Genomic DNA, 20349 nt, shown 5'->3' on the forward strand with positions numbered 1-20349 from the left:
CAAATGTATTTAAAAAAAAAAAACTAAGAAATCACATGTACATAAGTATTCACAGCCTTTGCTCAATACTTTGTTGATGTACCTTTGGCAGCAATTACAGCCTCAAATCTTTTTGAATATGATGCCACAAGCTTGGCACACCGATCTTTGGGCAGTTTCACCCATTCCTCTTTGCAGCACCTCTCAAGCTCCATCAGGTTGGATGGGGAGTGTCGGTGCACAGCCATTTTCAGATCTCTCCAGAGATGTTCAATCGGATTCAAGTCTGGGCTCTGGCTGGGCCACTCAAGGACATTCACAGAGTTGTCCTGAAGCCACTCCTTTGATATCTTGGCTGTGTGCTTAGGGTCGTTGTCCTGCTGAAAGATGAACCGTCACCCCAGTCTGAGGTCAAGAGCGCTCTGGAGCAGGTTTTCATCCAGGATGTCTCTGTACATTGCTGCATTAATCTTTCCCTCAATCCTGACTAGTCTCCCAGTTCCTGCCACTGAAAAACATCCCCACAGCATGATGCTGCCACCACCATGCTTCACTGTAGGGATGGTATCTGTCTGTTGGTCATTAAAGCTGTGGTGTGGTTTTGAATCAAAATGTTTTTGGTCCTAACCGTCAGTGTATCAACATAGGTTATTATGATTTTCACAAAATAAATCGTCAATTATTCACAGTGAAAAAAAATTGCTTCATCATTAAAAAAATGATTAAGGCCCCGCCTCTCCTTTCCAATCTCCAGGCAGTGGATCCAGCAGATCTCCGCTCCACAATGCAGTCCAGTTACAGGTCTGGCCCCAGATGCTGCAGGGGTACATGGGCTCGTCCGGCTTGGGTTTCTGTGGCGAGACATGGAGAGCTCACTGAGGAGGACACACACACACGACCTGGCACTGTAGCAAGGTGAGGTTACTTATGAGGACACATAATCCAATATTACCACTTTCACCATCCACTCATCATTGTTCTGTTTCTGCTTTCCTCTCCCTGCTCAAGCATCACAACCTGAACCCGGTTTCAGCTAACCTGCTACTTCTGCCTTCCTTGTGCCAAGAACCGGACCTTCCCAGATAATCATGTACATATTTGTTATCTGCATATCTGTGGCGATGGGGTGGGCACGTCTAGGCTATTTTCCCAAAACACGCTATGACAAAGCCTGTGGAAAGGAGAAGTGCCTACTGGTGTTAACACCGGAGTCTACAAAGCAAGTGGTACTCCTGGAACTGGGAGGACCGGATTGAAGAGGCCAACGAGCGCAAGAGGGCCAAATATGCGGAACTCATCACAGAATGCTGGAGCGACGGCTGGAAAGCCCGCTGTGAGCCAATTGAAGTTGGGTGCCGAGGCTTTGCTGGCCACTCACAACAGCGAATTCTCAAACTCCTTGGAGTGAAAGGACTGCAGTCTAGGAGAGCCATCAAGAACAGCCTGGAGTACTTATTTGCATAATTATTGATTTCATTTCTTAATTTAACTTATTTATATATGATATAAAATACTGCTGTTAAACTCACTGTTTGCCCATTGCTGGCCAGAAGCAGATGGATACCCCCTCTGACCCTGGTTCTGCTCAAAGTTTCTTCCTGTTAGTCAGGGAGTTTTTCCTTGCCACTGTGGCCCTAGGCTTGCTCCAAGGGGGTCTCAGGCCCCCAACCAATGGTCTCAGCTGCTTTGTGACAATTTGTGTTGTAAAAAAATAAAACTGAATTTAATTTAATAAACAGAACTTGGCAGCATTGCCAGGACTATGAAAGCACCTTATTGGTGAAGGGCTTTGTGCTCACACCTTGTGCAGACTTGGCATATATCTGGCGCCAAAAAGGATGTTGTGGAACGAGCCATAGATCCCGTCATTCACGTAGTACATCAAGGTCCTCTTGTTGGCCCCATCACCTTCATCTGTGGGAGTGGGGGAAAATGGAGTCTGAGGGGGTTACAGCTGTAGGAGAAGAAACAGGGCCCATTTGACCCTGAGACACACACTCACCATCACAGGCCATCTGCTCCTCAATCTTCTCTTTCTTTGTGATGATGTTGACGGCCAACGTGTAGGCTGAAGACACATAGTAGCGGCCTGGCTCTGCGATTACTCGGACCCCAGAATGGGCTGGAAAGTGCTTATCCAGTGCTGGGTTTATTACTGCTGTGAACTGGGGCATGTACAGGTCAGGGGTGGGTTTCCAGATAACCTTGGATCTTCGGATTAACGAGTGTGTAAGAAGGTTCTTAATCAAAGGACGTTCTCTCATTATGTGGGTGTCCTGAACACACTCGTTAGACCGACTCTTAAGAGGAACTTAACAACAAACTTCTGATTGACTGATTTAAGACACTGATCGGCCAGCGACTCCACTCATTTGGCATTCTAGGTTAAAAATATTAAAAAGCAAAGAATAAAAACTGGCCTCCAAGGTCAGATTTTAGCATTGCGAATTTATACATTAATTTCTACACCAGGTGACTTTTCCAGTGAGTGTAAGCCCAGCACTAAAAGCCCGATTCAACTGATCATGATTTTCAAACAGGGTGATTCAGGTGCTTTTAAGTGCTGGGTTAAGAACAATGACCACATCCACATCAGCCTCTTGTCAGAAAGTTCATCCAAATAAAGAGGAAAGATGCCAATTCTGGTTTGGGAGATCGCCAAGTGACTGCTCTGGTTTCAAGTGCTTACTTCAAGAGATAAAATGGCTAATGAGTCCACACAGTTTGTTTCAAAGGCCTGAAATTGCTGCTTATTGAAAGGAAGCCTCTGAAAAAGATGCTGCCTTCCAGAAAAAAATTTAGATCTCTGTGCACACACTCACCTTCATCTTCTGCTCAATGAAGTCCAGAGCACAAAGCCCTTCCTCCAGGAAAGTGAATTCAAAGTCCGCTGGAGTGAAAGAAGTCATGGTCTTGCAGGTTCTTTTATTTGTTTCTTTTCAAAAATGGTGTAAAGTCTAGGAAATGTTGCAAAGAAAATAGCTGCGGTTATTTTAAAGCACTTCAAGGCCTTAGCAACAACAGAACAACTTTCTGACTAAAGACCTCTGCCTGTACGACCTTGTGTGACTGCCTTAAATGCTAGTCAGTTGTGTGAAACTACGATATGCAAATGCGGAAATGAGCTATCAAATGTCGCCTAAAGGTATTTACATGAGAATGAGCATAATTGGAATTGGAATTATGCAAACTATCCGGTATTCACACTTTTCTTGCAATAAGGAGGTAGTCCAGTCATAAAAAAACTTCACTACATCCAATTGCACAGAGTCAGGGTATGCTTAGGGTAGCACAGGATTATTTAAACTAAGGACTTGGGCAGGGTGGATAGACAGTGAAAAGGGCTGGGAGGCACAGACTGCCCAGACGGGAATCAAGACTACATTCAGAATAATGTACAAATAAAATATTTTTAAAGCAACATTTTTGTAATGGTGGCTTGGGACAGCAGGAACAGGAGAGGATGTGTAGAAGCAACAGTCTGAAATGCTAGAAGTATAAATAATACATTTTTGAAATCAAAACGTAATTTCTTTTTCAAGGGACAGCCAACATGGTTTTCATAAGGGTAGCTCATGCCTGACATTTTGGCATTCTTTGAGGATGCTACCCAGTGCAGTTAGCAGGTCTAGATGTGTGGTTTGGCGTCTTGCCTCGGAGTTGGTGTTTTGATGAATCTTAATAATAAAATAAAAAAGTGAACATCCTGTTTTCTTTCTTTCCCTCGGTAGTTGAGCCTGGAGAGACATTTCTGTGGGCGTGTCCGCTCTTGTGATTGGATCGATTTTTTGGCACTTATCTAGCTGGCAGGTCTGCATTTGCTTACGGACTGGCAGCTAAGTCAGTTATACAGGGTGGTACAACAATAGGTCTTTAGTCTAGTTTCCTTGTGACATTTCCCTTGTCTCTATTTTTTTTAAAAGAAACATATTTAAAGAACCTGCAAGACCATGAACTCTTTCACTCCGGCAGACTTTGACCTCACTTTCCTGGAGGAGGGGATTTGTGCCCAGGACTTCATTGAGACGAAGATGAATGAGTCATCCATGTTGGTGAGTGAATGTGGGAACAGAGATCTCCAAGAGGGCTACAGCATCTGCAAATGTTGCCTTTCAATAAGCAGCCAGTTCAGGCCTTTGACTCTTTAGCCACTCAGTCTCTTGAATTAAACACCTGAAGCCTGCAGACACTTTCAGATCTTCCTGACCTGTGGTTTGGTGTCTTGCCTCGTAGCCTGTTGGTTTGCATTTTGTGCTCAACGTCCCCACTCGTCATTCCCCAGGAATCTGAAGACGCCTTCTACGTGGCGGACCTGGGGGATGTGCTGCAGAAGCACCTGAGGTGGGTGTGTGCCTTGCCTCGTATCATACCCTTCTACCCCATCAAGTGCAAAAACAGCCGTCCTGCTGTCATGACACTTGCCACCCTGGGGATAGGGTTCGACTGTTCAGCAAGGAACAGCCCTATATGTTACAGCAGTTTTCCTGGCAGAGGATAGTGTATGGATGCTTGGTATTATAACAGACAAATTGACAATTGTCAGATGCCATGCTAATTTGATTTAATATCAGTTCATGTCATCAGTCCAATATCAAGAGAGAAAACACCCACAAAAACGCCATACGCCATACTCTCGCCAGGCTCAACCAGGCTGTATACATGGCGATGAAGTATACATGGAATTTAAATTAAATTTTCTGAAAAACCGAGGTCCTTTCCCTTCACATAATTATTTAATGGATCATCTACGCCAACCCCTGCAAGCAGATGTCCCACATGAAGTACGCCTCTGCCCACGGGATCCAGATGATGACCTTTGACAGCGAGGGGGAGCTCATGAAGGTTGCGCGCTGCTATGAAAACGCTAAGTAACAAGGTGATATATTCTTTTGCCATTTTCTGCTTCAGTCCACAACACACAATAAATAAATACCTTGTTGTACTGGACAAACCATCCAATCAGATTAATACAGTACCAATATTTAACAACTTGTAACCTGGATGTTGGTGAATATGTCACCAAGATAGTTTATCTTATTGTTGGCTCATTAACTGGAAGGCAGCTGGTTTTAGGGGCTGTGGGTTTTTGGGCCTGCAGCAGTTTAAGGTGTTGTGGCGTTTGAATCCAGGAGTGTCCAGTTTCAGGTGTGGAGAACCTATTTACAGATGGATTGATGAATGGATGGATAACTAGAAATGTAGAAACGCGGGTCTTCGGATGACAGTTTCCATGTGCATCTGCTGTGGAAAATCTCACCCTTAAGCCGCCCGCCCTCTCCTTCTTTCTCCTCTTGCTCAGGCTAGTGCTGCGCCTCGCCCCGGATGACTCGATGGCCACACTGTGTCTTAGCAAGAAATACGGGGCGACGCTGAAGACCAGCCAACTGCTCCTTGAGCGCGCACGGGAGCTGGGCTTCGACATCATCAGGGTTAGCTTCCACGTGGGCAGCCGCTGCACTGACCCCAAGGCCTACATCTCAGATGCCCGCCATGTCTTCGACATGGGGGTGAGCAACACATGAAATGCTCCACTTAGTAGGGATGGAGAATCTATCCCAAAATTGTTCTTAATTCAAAGCATCGGTAGTCCCAAAATGTTATTCAAAGTCTCGAAATCTAACGAAAAACACACAAGTCAAGTTAAAATGTTTTCTCATTGAAGTGTGTATTGGTGTATTAAAAAGGAAAAACTTATTTTTGTTATTGTTAGGGATTGAATTAAGGGACAGAGTATTTGTAAGTACAAATCCCTCAAAATAGTACTTACTCAATCACTTTCCACCCCTGGTCATTCGGAATTAAGTGTTGTAAAACTACCTGTCCTGACTGTCAACTTTTAGCACAGAGAGGATTTCAACCCTGGTTGTCGTGTTTTCATGAAAATTGCTTTTAATCTTTCCCTCAGCAGCCAATGTAGGCACATAAAACAAGGTGTGGGACCTTGGCAATAAAAATGACTTAAATTAAGCAATGCAATCACCGACAGTCAACGATGTTTGTGTGTCTTTAGCTAAAACACACAAACATTATGGAACGCGAACCTGTGGTATATCGTGGATACTGGCACAGCTAGCAGGGTGGTTAGACCAAAGTGCACCCCCTAGTAATGCTGCCCTCACACTATATGCAGAACTAGACAGCTAGCTTACAGTTATGAGTCTTCAATAAGGCTCATATGTTCCCACATTTGTTAATTGAAAACTTCAGAAAACCAGAGACTAATTGAAAATACATTGCACTGTATATAATTACAATAAACATTTATGCATGTGTTGTTCTTATCCTTCTTATCTTTAAATTGGTTTCATATTCACAACTCCACCTTGAATTCTTTACACTACTGTTGCAACTGCCTGTTTCACAGAAAAGTTTATCTCCGCTGAAATCATCCTAGGCCACACATCACACAATTTAGCCAACATAGCCAGCTTCTCTATTTTGTACGGTGTGACAGCCAAAAAAGGAAAAGATTATAGATAATTGAGCGCTGTCAGTTTACAAACCACCATTTCAGGACCTCACATCGCTCGTAACGTTAGCAATCTACCAAAACATTACAGAGCTTATGGCGATTACCTATCTGTCTCCACCAAACAGCCGAAAGTCTTCAGAAGAAAGTTTTATCGGTGAGAACTGTCCAGTTTTTGAACGTTGCCTCTCTGCAGCAGGCGTTTCAAAAACTGAGCATGTCAAGTCTTAAGCCCAGGGTTTTATAACAATTAGTGATTTAACGTAATGGTTAACTTGGGTCCTCATGAAAACAGTTGTTTATTTGTTAACTGGGCGTTTTGGTGTGGACTGCCAAGTTTTGCGATTTAAACACGGATGTTCTGAGATTTGTCTAGTCTCGGCTGTTTGTTGGAGACTGGGCTTTACGTTACTGTACTTTACAAAACCATTTATATCAGATGCCATTTCACAATTTTGAAATGCAAATAACGTTAGCTTTATTGACATAACAAATAATAATAATAATAATAATAATAATAATAATAATAATAATAATAATAATAATAATAATCTGTTTAACTTGTATCGCAGTGTGGCTTTGGTCTGTCTTCCAGCAGCGTATTCATGTAGAACAGTGAATAGGCTTGACCTGAGGTGGGTTCAAGACGGTGAGCGTTAACGGCTTGTTTACAGCAGTTACTGTTGAAAGATTTTAAATGAGCATTCCATTTAGTTCGCCACCAACGCATTTTAAATACAAATGGATGCAACTTAGATTTAACAATGCCAGCTAGCTGATTCGTTGCTTATTTCTATTTTTTTTCCCTTTTTTTTTTCCGAGGCGAGAACAAATATCACAATGTATTATAACAGTCAAGTTATTTTTTGGTTCTCTGCGCGTCTGCCCCGTCGGCAGCCATTTCTGTCAGCGAACAGAAAAAAGTTTGAATATGTTCGCGAACGTTAGCGATCTTGAACGCACCTCTGGACTACCTGCCAAAAGTTGAAGCGTTATACTAATTTAATCAACACCTAATATCCAAACAGAATCAGGAATTCACCCAGACCATGGTATAAGCTGAGTATACGCTTACAAGGCCTCTAACAGATATACATAGCGTTTGCTACCAATAAAACCTATAGCTAGCACTAGCCAAAGAACCGTGTGGATCAGTACTCGGTAACAATTAGGTACATTTTCATAGGTACACAACATTGATAAACCGAAAATACTCACAGACAATAATAACCAAGAAGCAACCGTTGAAAAAAAAAAAAAAAAGCCGAGTTGCCATATTGGAACTAAAGGCAAGGGTTTACCTGTGTGTCGAAATCATTCACTAGTTATCTTCATTTTTGGAGAACGTCTTTCTCTTCGTGCCATTTTACAGCGGTTTGAAAACTAAGATTTGTGCATTACCGCCATCTACTGGATGTTTTACAGCACAACGCAATAGAGCTGGGTCCCGGTACTACTGCAACTCTAGCCATGTGATATCACACCCTGTTTTAAACAGGAGATTAACAGCGCCACCTTCTGGCGAAGAGGATTTATTTAACAGGGCTTCAGATAAGTAATGAACTAACCGCATCCAGCAGTGCTTCTCAAACTCAGTCCCGTGGGACCACTGTGGATGATAGTTTTTGTTCCAACCAAAATTGCAATCCCAGAAATAAAGTTTAGAGTTTTCTTAGTCACATATTTCATGTTTTGAGGAATAATTTACCCAAAGAAGCCATTTTGTCAGAAATACAGTGCATCCGGAAAGTATTCACAGCGCTTCACTTTTCCCACATTTTGTTATGTTACAGCCTGATTCCAAAATGGAATAAATTCATTTTTTTCCTCAAAATTCTACACACAACACCCCATAATGACAACATGAAAGACGTTTTTTTTTTTTTTTTGCAAATGTATTTTTAAAAAAAAACTAAGAAATCACATGTACATAAGTATTCACAGCCTTTGCTCAATACTTTGTTGATGTACCTTTGGCAGCAATTACAGCCTCAAATCTTTTTGAATATGATGCCACAAGCTTGGCACACCGATCTTTGGGCAGTTTCACCCATTCCTCTTTGCAGCACCTCTCAAGCTCCATCAGGTTGGATGGGGAGTGTCGGTGCACAGCCATTTTCAGATCTCTCCAGAGATGTTCAATCGGATTCAAGTCTGGGCTCTGGCTGGGCCACTCAAGGACATTCACAGAGTTGTCCTGAAGCCACTCCTTTGATATCTTGGCTGTGTGCTTAGGGTCGTTGTCCTGCTGAAAGATGAACCGTCACCCCAGTCTGAGGTCAAGAGCGCTCTGGAGCAGGTTTTCATCCAGGATGTCTCTGTACATTGCTGCATTAATCTTTCCCTCAATCCTGACTAGTCTCCCAGTTCCTGCCACTGAAAAACATCCCCACAGCATGATGCTGCCACCACCATGCTTCACTGTAGGGATGGTATCTGTCTGTTGGTCATTAAAGCTGTGGTGTGGTTTTGAATCAAAATGTTTTTGGTCCTAACCGTCAGTGTATCAACATAGGTTATTATGATTTTCACAAAATAAATCGTCAATTATTCACAGTGAAAAAAAATTGCTTCATCATTAAAAAAATGATTAAGGCCCCGCCTCTCCTTTCCAATCTCCAGGCAGTGGATCCAGCAGATCTCCGCTCCACAATGCAGTCCAGTTACAGGTCTGGCCCCAGATGCTGCAGGGGTACATGGGCTCGTCCGGCTTGGGTTTCTGTGGCGAGACATGGAGAGCTCACTGAGGAGGACACACACACACGACCTGGCACTGTAGCAAGGTGAGGTTACTTATGAGGACACATAATCCAATATTACCACTTTCACCATCCACTCATCATTGTTCTGTTTCTGCTTTCCTCTCCCTGCTCAAGCATCACAACCTGAACCCGGTTTCAGCTAACCTGCTACTTCTGCCTTCCTTGTGCCAAGAACCGGACCTTCCCAGATAATCATATACATATTTGTTATCTGCATATCTGTGGCGATGGGGTGGGCAGGTCTAGGCTATTTTCCCAAAACACGCTATGACAAAGCCTGTGGAAAGGAGAAGTGCCTACTGGTGTTAACACCGGAGTCTACAAAGCAAGTGGTACTCCTGGAACGGATTGAAGAGGCCAACGAGCGCAAGAGGGCCAAATATGCGGAACTCATCACAGAATGCTGGAGCGACGGCTGGAAAGCCCGCTGTGAGCCAATTGAAGTTGGGTGCCGAGGCTTTGCTGGCCACTCACAACAGCGAATTCTCAAACTCCTTGGAGTGAAAGGACTGCAGTCTAGGAGAGCCATCAAGAACATCCTGAAGGCAGCAGAAAAGGCCTTGCGGTGGCTGTGGATCCATAGGGGGGATCCGTGGAGTAGAGCGGCACTTGGACACAAGCCGGGGGTGATCTTGGACGCCTGGCTGGGTCGCCCAGGCGAAAGTGTCTGATGATTAAAGACCCGAAACACCCTATGACCTGGGTCCATCACTGATGACGTGTCCAAGTAGCACCTGAAGGTGTATTCAATACTTATTTGCATAATTATTGATTTAATTTCTTAATTTAACTTATTTATATATGATATAAAATACTGCTATTAAACTCACTGTTTGCCCAATCCAGAGGCAGATGGATTCCCCCTCTGAGCCTAGTTCTGCTCAAGGTTTCTTCCTGTTAATCAGGGAGTTTCTCCTTGCCACTAGGCTTGCTCAGAGGGGGTCTCAGGCCTGGGCTCTTTGTAAAGCTGCTTTGTGACAATTTGTGTTGTAAAAAGCTGTATTAAAACTGAACTGAACAACTTGGCAGTGTTGCCAGGACTATGGAAGCAGCGTATTGGTGAAGGGCTTTATGCTCACAACTTGTGCAGACTTCAGCCGTCCAGAAAGCAGACTTCATATCAGCATATGCCTCCCACCTCAACCTTGACTTTCTTGCCTTAACAGAAACGTGGCTCTCACCAGAGAACACAGCCACCCTGGTTGCCCTTTCCTCTGCCTTCTTTTTCCCATATGCTCAGAACCTCTGGCAGAGGAGGTGGCCCAGGTCTCCTAATCTCATCCTCATGGAGATCTAGTGTCTTCTCCTCATTCTTCTCCTTCTCCTCTTTTGAATTTCATGCAGTTTCTGTTATTTTCCCATGCAAACTCTTTACCGTTTTTGGCCCCCCGGGTCCTCTGGGGAGCTTCTTGGATGAGCTGGACATCCTCCTTAGCTCCTCACCAGACAATGGCACTCCCCTGATCCTCCTGGGTGACTTCAACCTCAACTCAGTCGACCCAGTCTACCTTTCTTTCCCTCCTTTCTTCTTTTGACCTTACCCTCACACTTTCCCCTCCCACCCAAAAAGCAGGCAACCTTCTTTACCTGGTCCTCACAAGGAGCTTCACAACAACCAACCTCTCTGTAACACCACTCCAGCTGCACGTTCACTTCCGTCTTCGGTTCTGGTTCCTTAGAGGTGGAATGACTTGCCTACCACTGTCAGGACAGCAGAATCCCTCCCCCTATTTTGACGCAGACTAAAAACACACCTTTTCAAACTGTAACTTAGTCCCCCCCACCCCTTTCTGATATCCCTCTTGTCTAACCCCAAAAATTATTTGTTTAGAACAGCACTTCATATGCATTTTACTAGTTATGGATATGATGCTTTAGCTTGTGGAAGAACCTATGCACTTGTAAGTCGCATTGGATTAAAAGCGTCTGCCAAATTACTTAAATGTAAATGCTTTTAAATCCATAATAAATAATGAAAGAATGGAAAATTAGACTGGAATATATTGACCTATATATTAGTATAGAGTGTTTTCTGGTTCATATTTGAATTAAATGTTAAATTCTATTGGTTGCTTCATTTCAAAATTGGCTATAGCATTTTAACACCGTGCCAACCTGTGTTGGGGCTGAAAAGGGGGGGGGGGGGTAATATGGGGAGGCATACACTAGGTATAACTGAAGTGACTGCAAAATAAGTACATTACATATGGACACTTAAAACGTTTTTCTGAATGATGATACTCCGCTGATGGAGGACGTGATGGCCTATTCCTTACTGTCCTTCACGATTGCTTGGTCCTGATGATCATATGTTTAGTGAATCCAATGATCTATACAGTGGGCTCAAGAATTATTGGCACCCTTAGAAAATTATATATTGAATATGGCTACATTTTATTACATGTTCAAACATACAGGAAAACAATATACTTTTATTTCAATAAGGTGCCAAAATTATTGGCACCCCTAACAATTATTGTAAATAAAATCAAAGTGAAATTGGCAATAAATGGTAAATGGTTGGCATTCATATAGCGCCTTTATCCAAAGCGCTGTACAATTGATGCTTCTCATTCACCCATTCATACACACACTCGCACACCAACGGTGATTGGCTGCCATGCAAGGCGCCGACCAGCTCATCAGGAAACATTAGGTAACAAGTGTTACGACTAGGAATTACACACACTGACATTCCTTTCTTTTGGTTTTTCTTTTTTTGTTTTAGCACTTGCTGTGACGTCAGGCAGCAATCCCAGTGTGATTCTAAGAGTAAGAGTTAACTGGTTAATCTGTTGGTCCGATATGGTCGGATACAGGGTTATGGGGTTCAATGTTTATATTTAAACACTGATCCCATAGCCGTAGGTCTAATGTATGGTTACAGTTGTGAGTGGCCCCACAGGCATTCTGTACAAAACCAATAGATTCAGTCATAGTTGCAAAGGCTGTTCCTAGGGGATCATCATGGTTGTCAATGTGTATGTTCAAATCACCAAAAATCACAACCTTATCTACAGAAATGGCAAGGTATGACAATAATTCTCTTTATCAGTCGACTTTGAATTTAACCCCCAATTGTGGAAAAAAGTTTTTTAAAATTCTTACTCTGAACCGTTTTAAAACAGGAAATTAACAGCGCCACCTCCTGGCGAAGAGGATTAATTTAATGAGCTATCCGCATACAGCAGTCTCGGGACCTCTGGGTTGAGCATAGGGCTAAATACCCCACACCGCAGGAAAAAAAGTCAGTTACAGAAGCATTAACGAATGGAAACCAAGTCAAAGGCAGGGCTTGGCCAGAAGCTCCAGGCTGCTCTCTCGTACACAGCAGGGTGGGGTACGGCTGGGACAGGCCTCTTTCATTGAAACGGGGAGCCCCTGAGCAGAGATCTGCTGGATCCACTGCCTGGAGACATGAGAGGGAGGGGTTAGCAGAGGAGGGGGGGGGGGGGGGGCAGGGCGGTCACAGGAGGTCAGGATCTACAATGGTTTTCAAACTCACAGCTGTGTTCACCAGGACAAACATTTTAATCCTTTACTGCAGTCAGAATGCATAACTTTGCATAATCGATATTAAGATTCTGATGACAGTTCCTGATATTTTTTAGTCAGTTGATGAATGTTAATGTTGACCCATTTTTTTTTAATGATGTTATGGTCAAAGGCATAATTTCTATACTCCACTGTCAATGACTGACTTTATTTAGTGAAAATAATAGAAACCTATGAAGATACACTGAAAAAAATTTGGATTGAAAACCACACCACAGCTTTAATGACCGACAGACAGAATTCTGTTTTTGTTGACCGTTGTGCACCTTCACTGTAAACTAAATGTTACAAATGAAGGAAAACACAACAGAAAATGTAAGATACTTGGGGACGTACCACGCTCTCCGGGAAATGATATAGTGGACTTCAGGCTTCTGGAAGCCGTTGAAGGTGGAGGATACGGTCACAGTGTAGGCCCCCATGTTGTGGAACAGCAGCCATTCGCCCACCTGCAAGGGGCGACATTGGCTCAGGCGGTAAGAGCAGTTGTCTGGCAGTCGGAGGGTTGCCGGTTCGATCCTGCCCGGGGTGTTTCGAATTGTCCCTGAACAAGACACCTAATCCCCAGATACTCCTAACGAGCTGTTTGTTGCCTTGCATGGCAGCAAATCGCCGTTGTGTGAGTGAGTGTGTGAATGGGCGCTTGTGTAAATTCCAACCATTTACCTGCAGGTCCGGCAGGATGCACTGCTCCACAATGCAGTCTGTCCCATCACAGGTCTGGCCCCAGATTTTGCAGTGGTACAAGCGCTCGTCCGGCTTGAGTTTCTGTGACGACACGTGGACAGCTCATATAGGAGGGCACACTCACACTCACTCACACTCACACTCTCACACACTCTCACACACACTCTCACACACACACACACACAACCTGGCACTGTAACGAGGCTGTAACGAGGCTACTTATGACGACACATTATTTACCATGTCCGTTCCTGTTTTCCACCTCATTATTCCATTAGCACGGATTTTTCAGGCCTGGGTTGCTTGCTTTGTGAAAATTTGTGTGGTAAAAAGCGCGATGCAAATGAAATTGAATGGAACTGAATAAACACATGTTGCCAGGACAATGAAAGCACCTTACAAAGTGAAGGGCTTTGTGCTCACACCTTGTACAGACTTGGCAAATAGCTGGTGCCAAAAAGGATGGCGAGGAACGAGCCATGGATCCCGTCATTCACATAGTACATCAAGGTCCTCTTGTTGGCCCCATCACCTTCATCTGTGGGAGTGGGGGAAAATGGAGTCTGATTGGAGCTGGGGTTACAGCTGTAGGAGAAGAAACAGGGCCCATTTCACCCCCAGACACACACTTACCATCACAGGCCATCTTCTCCTCAATCTCCACTTTCTTTGCGATGATGTTGACGGCCAGCGTGTAGGCTGAAGACACATAGTAGCGGCCTGGCTCTGCGATTACTCGGACCCCAGAGTGGGCTGGAAAGTGCTTATCCAGTGCTGGGTTTATAACTGCTGTGAACTGGGGACGAGCATGTACAGGTCAGGGGTGGGTTTCCAGACAACCTTGGATTTTCGGATTAACAAGATTCTTAATCAATGAACGTTCTCATTACGTGGATGTCGCGAACAGATTCGTAAGAGGAACTTAAACTTCTTTGCCAAGCAAAAAGGCATGAGTAGATCGTCAATCGATGTTGAGTTTCACGTCACTTGTTTCTTAGCCAATCACCACTGAAAAATGAAGTGCTCAAAACGTGAGAATATATATATATATATATATATATATATATATATATATATATATATATAGCTACTAAATAAGAATAAGATAAAAAAAACCAAAAGATTCCAAGATACACCACATAATGACGGAAGAATTCCCATTCCCATAGACTTAACATGGAGGAGACACAGGCTAATTGACGTACTATTCTTCAACGGACAAGAGAATCACGAGAGACCGTTATGTTCAGCAACTGCATCATTTAGCACACTGAAAGTAGCTAGCAGCAGCCAGCCTGACGGACTGTCCTAAAGTGGCAAGCAAGCACTCAATTCATGAAAACAGTGCAGTAATTATTTATTTTATTGTTTCTTTTGCAGGGACAGCGCACAATTAGAAGGTAATTGCATCATAGTTTGCGATCATTTGTATTGCTTTACCTTTATCGGATACAGTAAGTAAGTTAAAGCGAGGGCGGCCAAAAAGAGGCCAGCTAGTTTGGTGTACATAAACAGAAAACTTACAGCACTCCTGGATGGCGTACTCTGAGCTGCACTCCTTCGTCAGGGACCTCTATCTTGCTAATGTAATGTGGCTAGCTATATTGGCTACCATTAGTAAAGATGAAGTACGGGGTATCCGGTTTCCCGACCTGCACTGTATGAAATTAAACACAAACTTATGAAAGGTCCCCCTAATTTTGCGAGCCAGTTCAGTGAGATAACCGTGCGACGTTAGCGAACTAGTCAGCTAATAACGTATTTGTCTGCAACGTTAGCTAGAATAATACATGTAACTACCGTATGTGTCACTGAATGTAACCGCTAGCTCTAAGCTAACTGTTATATGGTGTGATCTTGGGTGACTATGGTTATCTTCAGCAGGACATTCATGGCTAACTCACATCTAGCTAGATTAGATAACTAGCTATAACTTCATATGGCCAGTACCTACGGCGAAGCTTAACAGTTTATTAAATGTTCACTTTCATAATTAGTTTGTGTTATCCAAATTCTGTTCGCTAGCACTATGATAAGTTGGTCTGTCTTGTTCAACTAGCTAATGTGTTGCATTCATTTTTATGAGTAAAGTACAGCGTAGCTAGTAAGTAACAGTTAGACCTAACAACAGCCATTCTACCTATATTAGCTAGAATTACTATATTACACACTCTCAAAGCATGCATCGTTATGCATACTACATTACATTACATTAATGGCATTTGGCAGACCTACTGCAAAGTGCATACCCATAACCAGGGATAAGTGCGCTGAAAGACCGTCGAGGGAAGTACAATTTCAACTGCCACAACAGTACAACAAAGTAAGGACTAGGGCCTATTTGATCATTCAGATTTGTTTTTTTTTGTTTTTTTCAATACCGCACCACGCAAATATTTGAATAAACAACTTACTCAGCCAAACAAAACTAGCAAAGGTATCACCCTACGGATACTAGCTATGGAAATAAAACAGAACCTAGACTTTGGCTGCCAGCTGTATTGAACAGGTTCTTCGCTCTGAACAAGTGATCGTGTTTGCTTGTAACTTTACGAGGGAACTAAAGAGACAGCTTTTTTTTATTTTTTTTTTTACAAATGTGTTCGGGAAACCCACGTTATTTTAAGACTGATCGTAAGATGCATTTCATGAAGTTACTAGCTTTAAGAGGCTTTTGGGTGATTCAGCTCTCTGATTACTGAGAGAAAGTGTATGAATTATTACCTCCTCAAACTTCAGCTTGGAGTCGTCAGACCCAGGGAATCCCCCGCCAATGTCCAGAAGAGTCATGTTGTAGCCCAGCTCTGCCTGCGAAACAGGCAGATATCAATCATGAGAACAAGTCCTTTACACAACACACACACAAGATCACATTGCATGATGAAAAGCAATGATGTCAAAACCATGTAATCAGCTGACAGAATGACAGTTCCTGATTTGTCACCACATTGGGTTTCAGCACATAAATGCTTAATTTGTTATTAGGCAAAGACACAAACATTGCTGATGACTGCAAGATCAGAAATGAAATAAAATACAATTTAAACTACAACCCCAAAGGTTGGAATTTAAGATCTCTAAGCTAAGGGGTTTACTGTCAGAATGGGTTGCTTTACAACTTTCTATGCCAGTTCCAACTGTAGCTGCATGCTGTAGTGAAGCATGTCAGGTGGTGTATGGAGCTCACCCCCATGTCGAAGACACGGCGGGCGTCTGAGATGGCCTGGCTGTAGGCCTCTGGGTCAGTGCAGCCACTGCCCACATGGAAGCTAACCCCGATGACGTCGAGGCCCAGCTCCCGGGCCTGCTCCAGGAGCAGAGGGCATCTCTCCAGCTTTGCCCCAAATTTGTTGCTCATTGCGAACATGGAACCTGCATCATTCACGGCTATGCGGAGGACCAGCCTGAGGAAGAGGAGGAGGAGGAGGAGGACAACAGGGGGAGACATGCAGGTCAAGGATGAGAATTTAACGATAAAACCAAACGATAAAACCAATGTTTCTTGAGCAGTGGAGTGTTGGATTCTTGGAGTCTTGACAATCCAGTTAAGCATGCGTTTTCACCTACTCAAAACCACACCGAAGGCAAATAGCCTTTGAAACAAACAGGAACTGAAGAGCGCTGCATTGTAGGACCAGAAGAGTATCAATAGGAAAAGATATCCAGCATCTGGTGATGTTTATGGGTTGTAGAAAGTGTAGGCAGTGATTGATTGCACAGGATTTGCAATGCAATATTGAATATGATGACTTAATTTTAGTTTGTGTTAATTTGTCCAATTACTTTTGGTCCCCTAAAATTGGGGGGACTATGTTTAATAACGGCTGTCATTTCTACATGGATGTAAAAACCCTCAAATTAAATCTGTAACTCTGTTTAGACCGGTTTACTCTGCTTTGTTTTATTTAAACTGTTTGCTGGAATACAGAGTGAAAACAACAAAAATGTGTCACTGTCCTAATACCTATGGACTGCACTGTATGTTACATTAATTACATTACATTAATGGCATTTGGCAGACGCTCTTATCCAGAGCAATGTATAGTTGATTAGACTAAGCAGGAGACAATCCTCCTCTGGAGCAACGCAGGGTTAAGGGCCTTGCTCAAGAGCTGTGGGGATCTTATTGTGGCTACACCAGGGATCAAACCACTGTCCAAACCAGGTCCCAGGCATGTACCTTAACCACTATGCTACAGGCCACCACTGTTCAGTTCAGAACTGCTGCTCACTGGAAGCTTTTTGTTTTTTGCATCTGCAAACTCTAGTGACAGGTGTGCGTGAAAAATCACAGGAGATCAGCAATTTCTCAGATACTCGAACCATCCTGTCTGGCACCAACAATCACTTCACGGTCAAAGTCACTTAGATCACATTTGTATTCTGACATTTGGTCTGAAGAACAGCTGAGACCACGTCTCCATGCTTTTACACATTTAGTTGCTGCCACGTGATTGGTTGATAAAACATTTGTATTAACAAACTGGTGTACAGAGTTACCTAATAGAGTGGTCACTGATTGTAGCAGTCACTCACTTGGTGTTTTCATAGCAACGGGCAAAAATGTGTCACTGTCCTAATACCTATGGACTGCACTGTATGTTCAGTTCAGTGCAGCTGCTGCTCACTGGATGTTTTTTGTTTTTCGCACCATTGTCTGCAAACCCTAGAGACTGGTGTGCCTGAAAAATCCCAGGAGTGGGATCCCAGGAGAAATCCCAACTCGATGAACAGTGGTTCATCAGGTTACTGATGTTGTCCTGCTATTTTCTTCAACACAACTGTAGTTGCTGCCACGTGATTGGCCGATTAAACATTTGCAATAACAAACTGGTGTACAGTTACTTAATAAAGTGGTCACTGAGTGTAGCAGTCACTCACTTGGGGTTTTCATAGCAATGGGCGACCTTCATTAGCTCCCCCACGCTGTCGAAGGTCATCATCTGGACCCCGTGGGCAGAGGCGTACTTCATGTGGGATATCTGCTTGCAGGGGTTGGCGTAGATGATCCTGCTGGGGTCCACCCCGAGAGACTGCACCAGCTGGATCTCAGTCTGAAAAAGGGGGCCGGGACACAGGCATACCAAGTGGTTCAGATTAGGACAGGAAATGTTTCAATGAAGTCTAATCTAGGAATTAACTGGGCCTGTACTAATAAGCAGTAATGAGCCGATACTCGTTCATTAATCACAAAAACGTTCTTTTAAGAGATATCTTTGCAGTTGCCAAGTACTTCAAACAACATATACTGACCTCTGGGCAGAGTGATTAAAATGCAAACCTTCAGCACCCCCAATTTAAAACGTGTTCCCTCGGCCCTGTGTAGGACAGTACCTTGCTGGCGCAGTCGAACCCCGTCCCCAGGGTAGCAAGCGTCATGACAACGTCTCGGCTGTCGCAGCACTTGACGGCGTAGAAGGGCGTGACGTGAGGCATGGCACGCACCCACCTCAGGTGCTTCTGCAGCACGTCCCCCAGGTCCCCCACAAAGAAGGCATCTTCAGAGTCCTGAGGAACCAGACGTCAAGAACCCCAAGCACAAAACACAAACGACAGGCACAACATTGAACAGAGTTCATCAAAATGAAGAGGAAAGATGCCAAAAAGATCTCAAATTCTGGTTGGGGAGATCTGTGAGTGTCTGCTCTGGTTTCAAGTACTTACTTCAAGAGACAAAATGGCTAACGGGTCCACACAGTTAGCTTCAAAGACCTGAACATGCTGCTTATTGAAAGGAAGCCTCTGAAAAAGATGCTGCCTTCCAGAAAAGATTCTGTGCACACACTCACCTTCATCTTATGCTCAATGAAGTCCTGGACACAAAGCCCCTCCTCCAGGAAAGTGAATTCAAAGTCTGCTGGAGTGAAAGAAGTCATTGGTGTAAAGTCTGGGAAATGTTGCAAAGAAAATAGCTGTGGTTATTTTAAATCACTTCAAGGCCTTAGCAAAGACAGAACAACTTTCTTGACTAGAGACCTCTGCCTGCACAACCTCACATGACTGACTTAAAGGCTAGTCAGTTGTGTGTAGCTACTACAGTAAATCCTCAAATTGTGTCCGGGATTCTATTTGAAGCCGGGCCTCGGATAATAGCCTGGGGCGTGGCCGATTCGGACAAATAAAGGCCGGCCCCCAAATACAAGCCGGGGTAATATTGGCTATCAGTCCATGAGCACTAGAAGACATTGTTTCGATTTAACTCAATTAAATAAGAGCTCTTCTTAATATTTTATATTGTCGGTTGGTTTAATACAGCTGCCAATGAAAAGTCGTTGTCCTACACCAAGAGTCTCCAACACCTTGCTCTCAAGCTACCACTCGCTTGCCGCCCCCTTCTGAGTAGCTTGCCAAAGGCTGAAGCAGTATACATTTAAACACAATTGTTGCCGCGAGGCATTCCAGCCTACGAATTTAATAAAAAGTAAATCAGGCAAAATTAAAAATTAACTCAATTTTGGCTACTTGGCTACGCAATAAGGTTTCCATGTATTTACAGCACAGCGCACGTTCAATGAATGAATGAAAGCGGCTTCCTTGGCTCGCAATAAACAGACGGGTGGAAATCCTGACACTCTTTCAACTACATAAAACTTAACAGTGAACCATCAAATCCCCCCCGATTTCAGTGCCCATCAGTCCCAACATTTAGCAATAGAATCAAACAGACCAAAAGTAAATTAAATCCCAAACCAAAGCGAAAATCTTTTGATAGCCTACCGGTATGCTTGCTGCGAAACGCATGTCTCGCAATAAAACGCACTTTCGGAAAAAAATATCCTTAACTTGCTGTTATCTACGCTAATTTGTTATTGTTCATGAAGGCGTGTCTGGCAAGTTGTTATTTTATGGATTCTGGACTTGCATGTGATTTATTGCGTTTGAGAATATTTGCAATAA

General features: G+C 43.5%; 2 protein-coding genes and 1 pseudogene across 2 annotated transcripts; 1 reads left to right on the forward strand and 2 right to left on the reverse strand.

The window, feature by feature from the left end:
- Positions 1–701: 701 nt before the first annotated feature.
- On the reverse strand, positions 702–2153 carry LOC133131175 (ornithine decarboxylase 1-like). Its single transcript, XM_061246391.1, has 3 exons — positions 1982–2153; positions 1781–1893; positions 702–830 (listed from the first exon to the last, which is right to left on the reverse strand). Exons 1-3 carry the CDS (start codon positions 2151–2153, stop codon positions 702–704), a joined length of 414 nt encoding a protein of 137 aa, XP_061102375.1.
- Positions 2154–3929: 1776 nt separating this feature from the next.
- Positions 3930–5501, forward strand: LOC133140105 (ornithine decarboxylase-like; annotated as a pseudogene).
- A 6991-nt stretch (positions 5502–12492) lies between these two features.
- On the reverse strand, positions 12493–19320 carry LOC133140173 (ornithine decarboxylase-like). Its single transcript, XM_061259844.1, has 10 exons — positions 19242–19320; positions 18787–18960; positions 18334–18506; positions 16640–16856; positions 16177–16260; positions 14086–14248; positions 13878–13990; positions 13432–13533; positions 13102–13214; positions 12493–12619 (listed from the first exon to the last, which is right to left on the reverse strand). Exons 1-10 carry the CDS (start codon positions 19245–19247, stop codon positions 12493–12495), a joined length of 1272 nt encoding a protein of 423 aa, XP_061115828.1. The 5' UTR covers positions 19248–19320.
- Between the last annotated feature and the right edge of the window lie 1029 nt (positions 19321–20349).

This window comes from Conger conger, chromosome 1, assembly GCF_963514075.1.
Source record: "Conger conger chromosome 1, fConCon1.1, whole genome shotgun sequence".
Lineage (NCBI taxonomy): Eukaryota > Metazoa > Chordata > Actinopteri > Anguilliformes > Congridae > Conger > Conger conger.

Bases quoted from the DNA above. Each gene is read 5' to 3' on its own strand.
- LOC133140173 (XM_061259844.1), bottom strand. The intron at 16,261-16,639 runs GTGAGCTCCATA...CCTGTTTCGCAG, and splicing joins GCCGTGTCTTCGACATGGGG to GCAGAGCTGGGCTACAACAT. The intron at 14,249-16,176 runs GTAATAATTCAT...GCTCGTCCCCAG, and splicing joins CCAAGCTGAAGTTTGAGGAG to TTCACAGCAGTTATAAACCC.
- LOC133131175 (XM_061246391.1), bottom strand. From the start codon at position 2,153: ATGCCCCAGTTCACAGCAGTAATAAACCCAGCACTGGATAAGCACTTT. The intron at 1,894-1,981 runs GTGAGTGTGTGT...CCACTCCCACAG, and splicing joins GGAGCAGATGGCCTGTGATG to ATGAAGGTGATGGGGCCAAC. The intron at 831-1,780 runs GTGTGAGCACAA...GTCTCGCCACAG, and splicing joins ATATGCCAAGTCTGCACAAG to AAACCCAAGCCGGACGAGCC.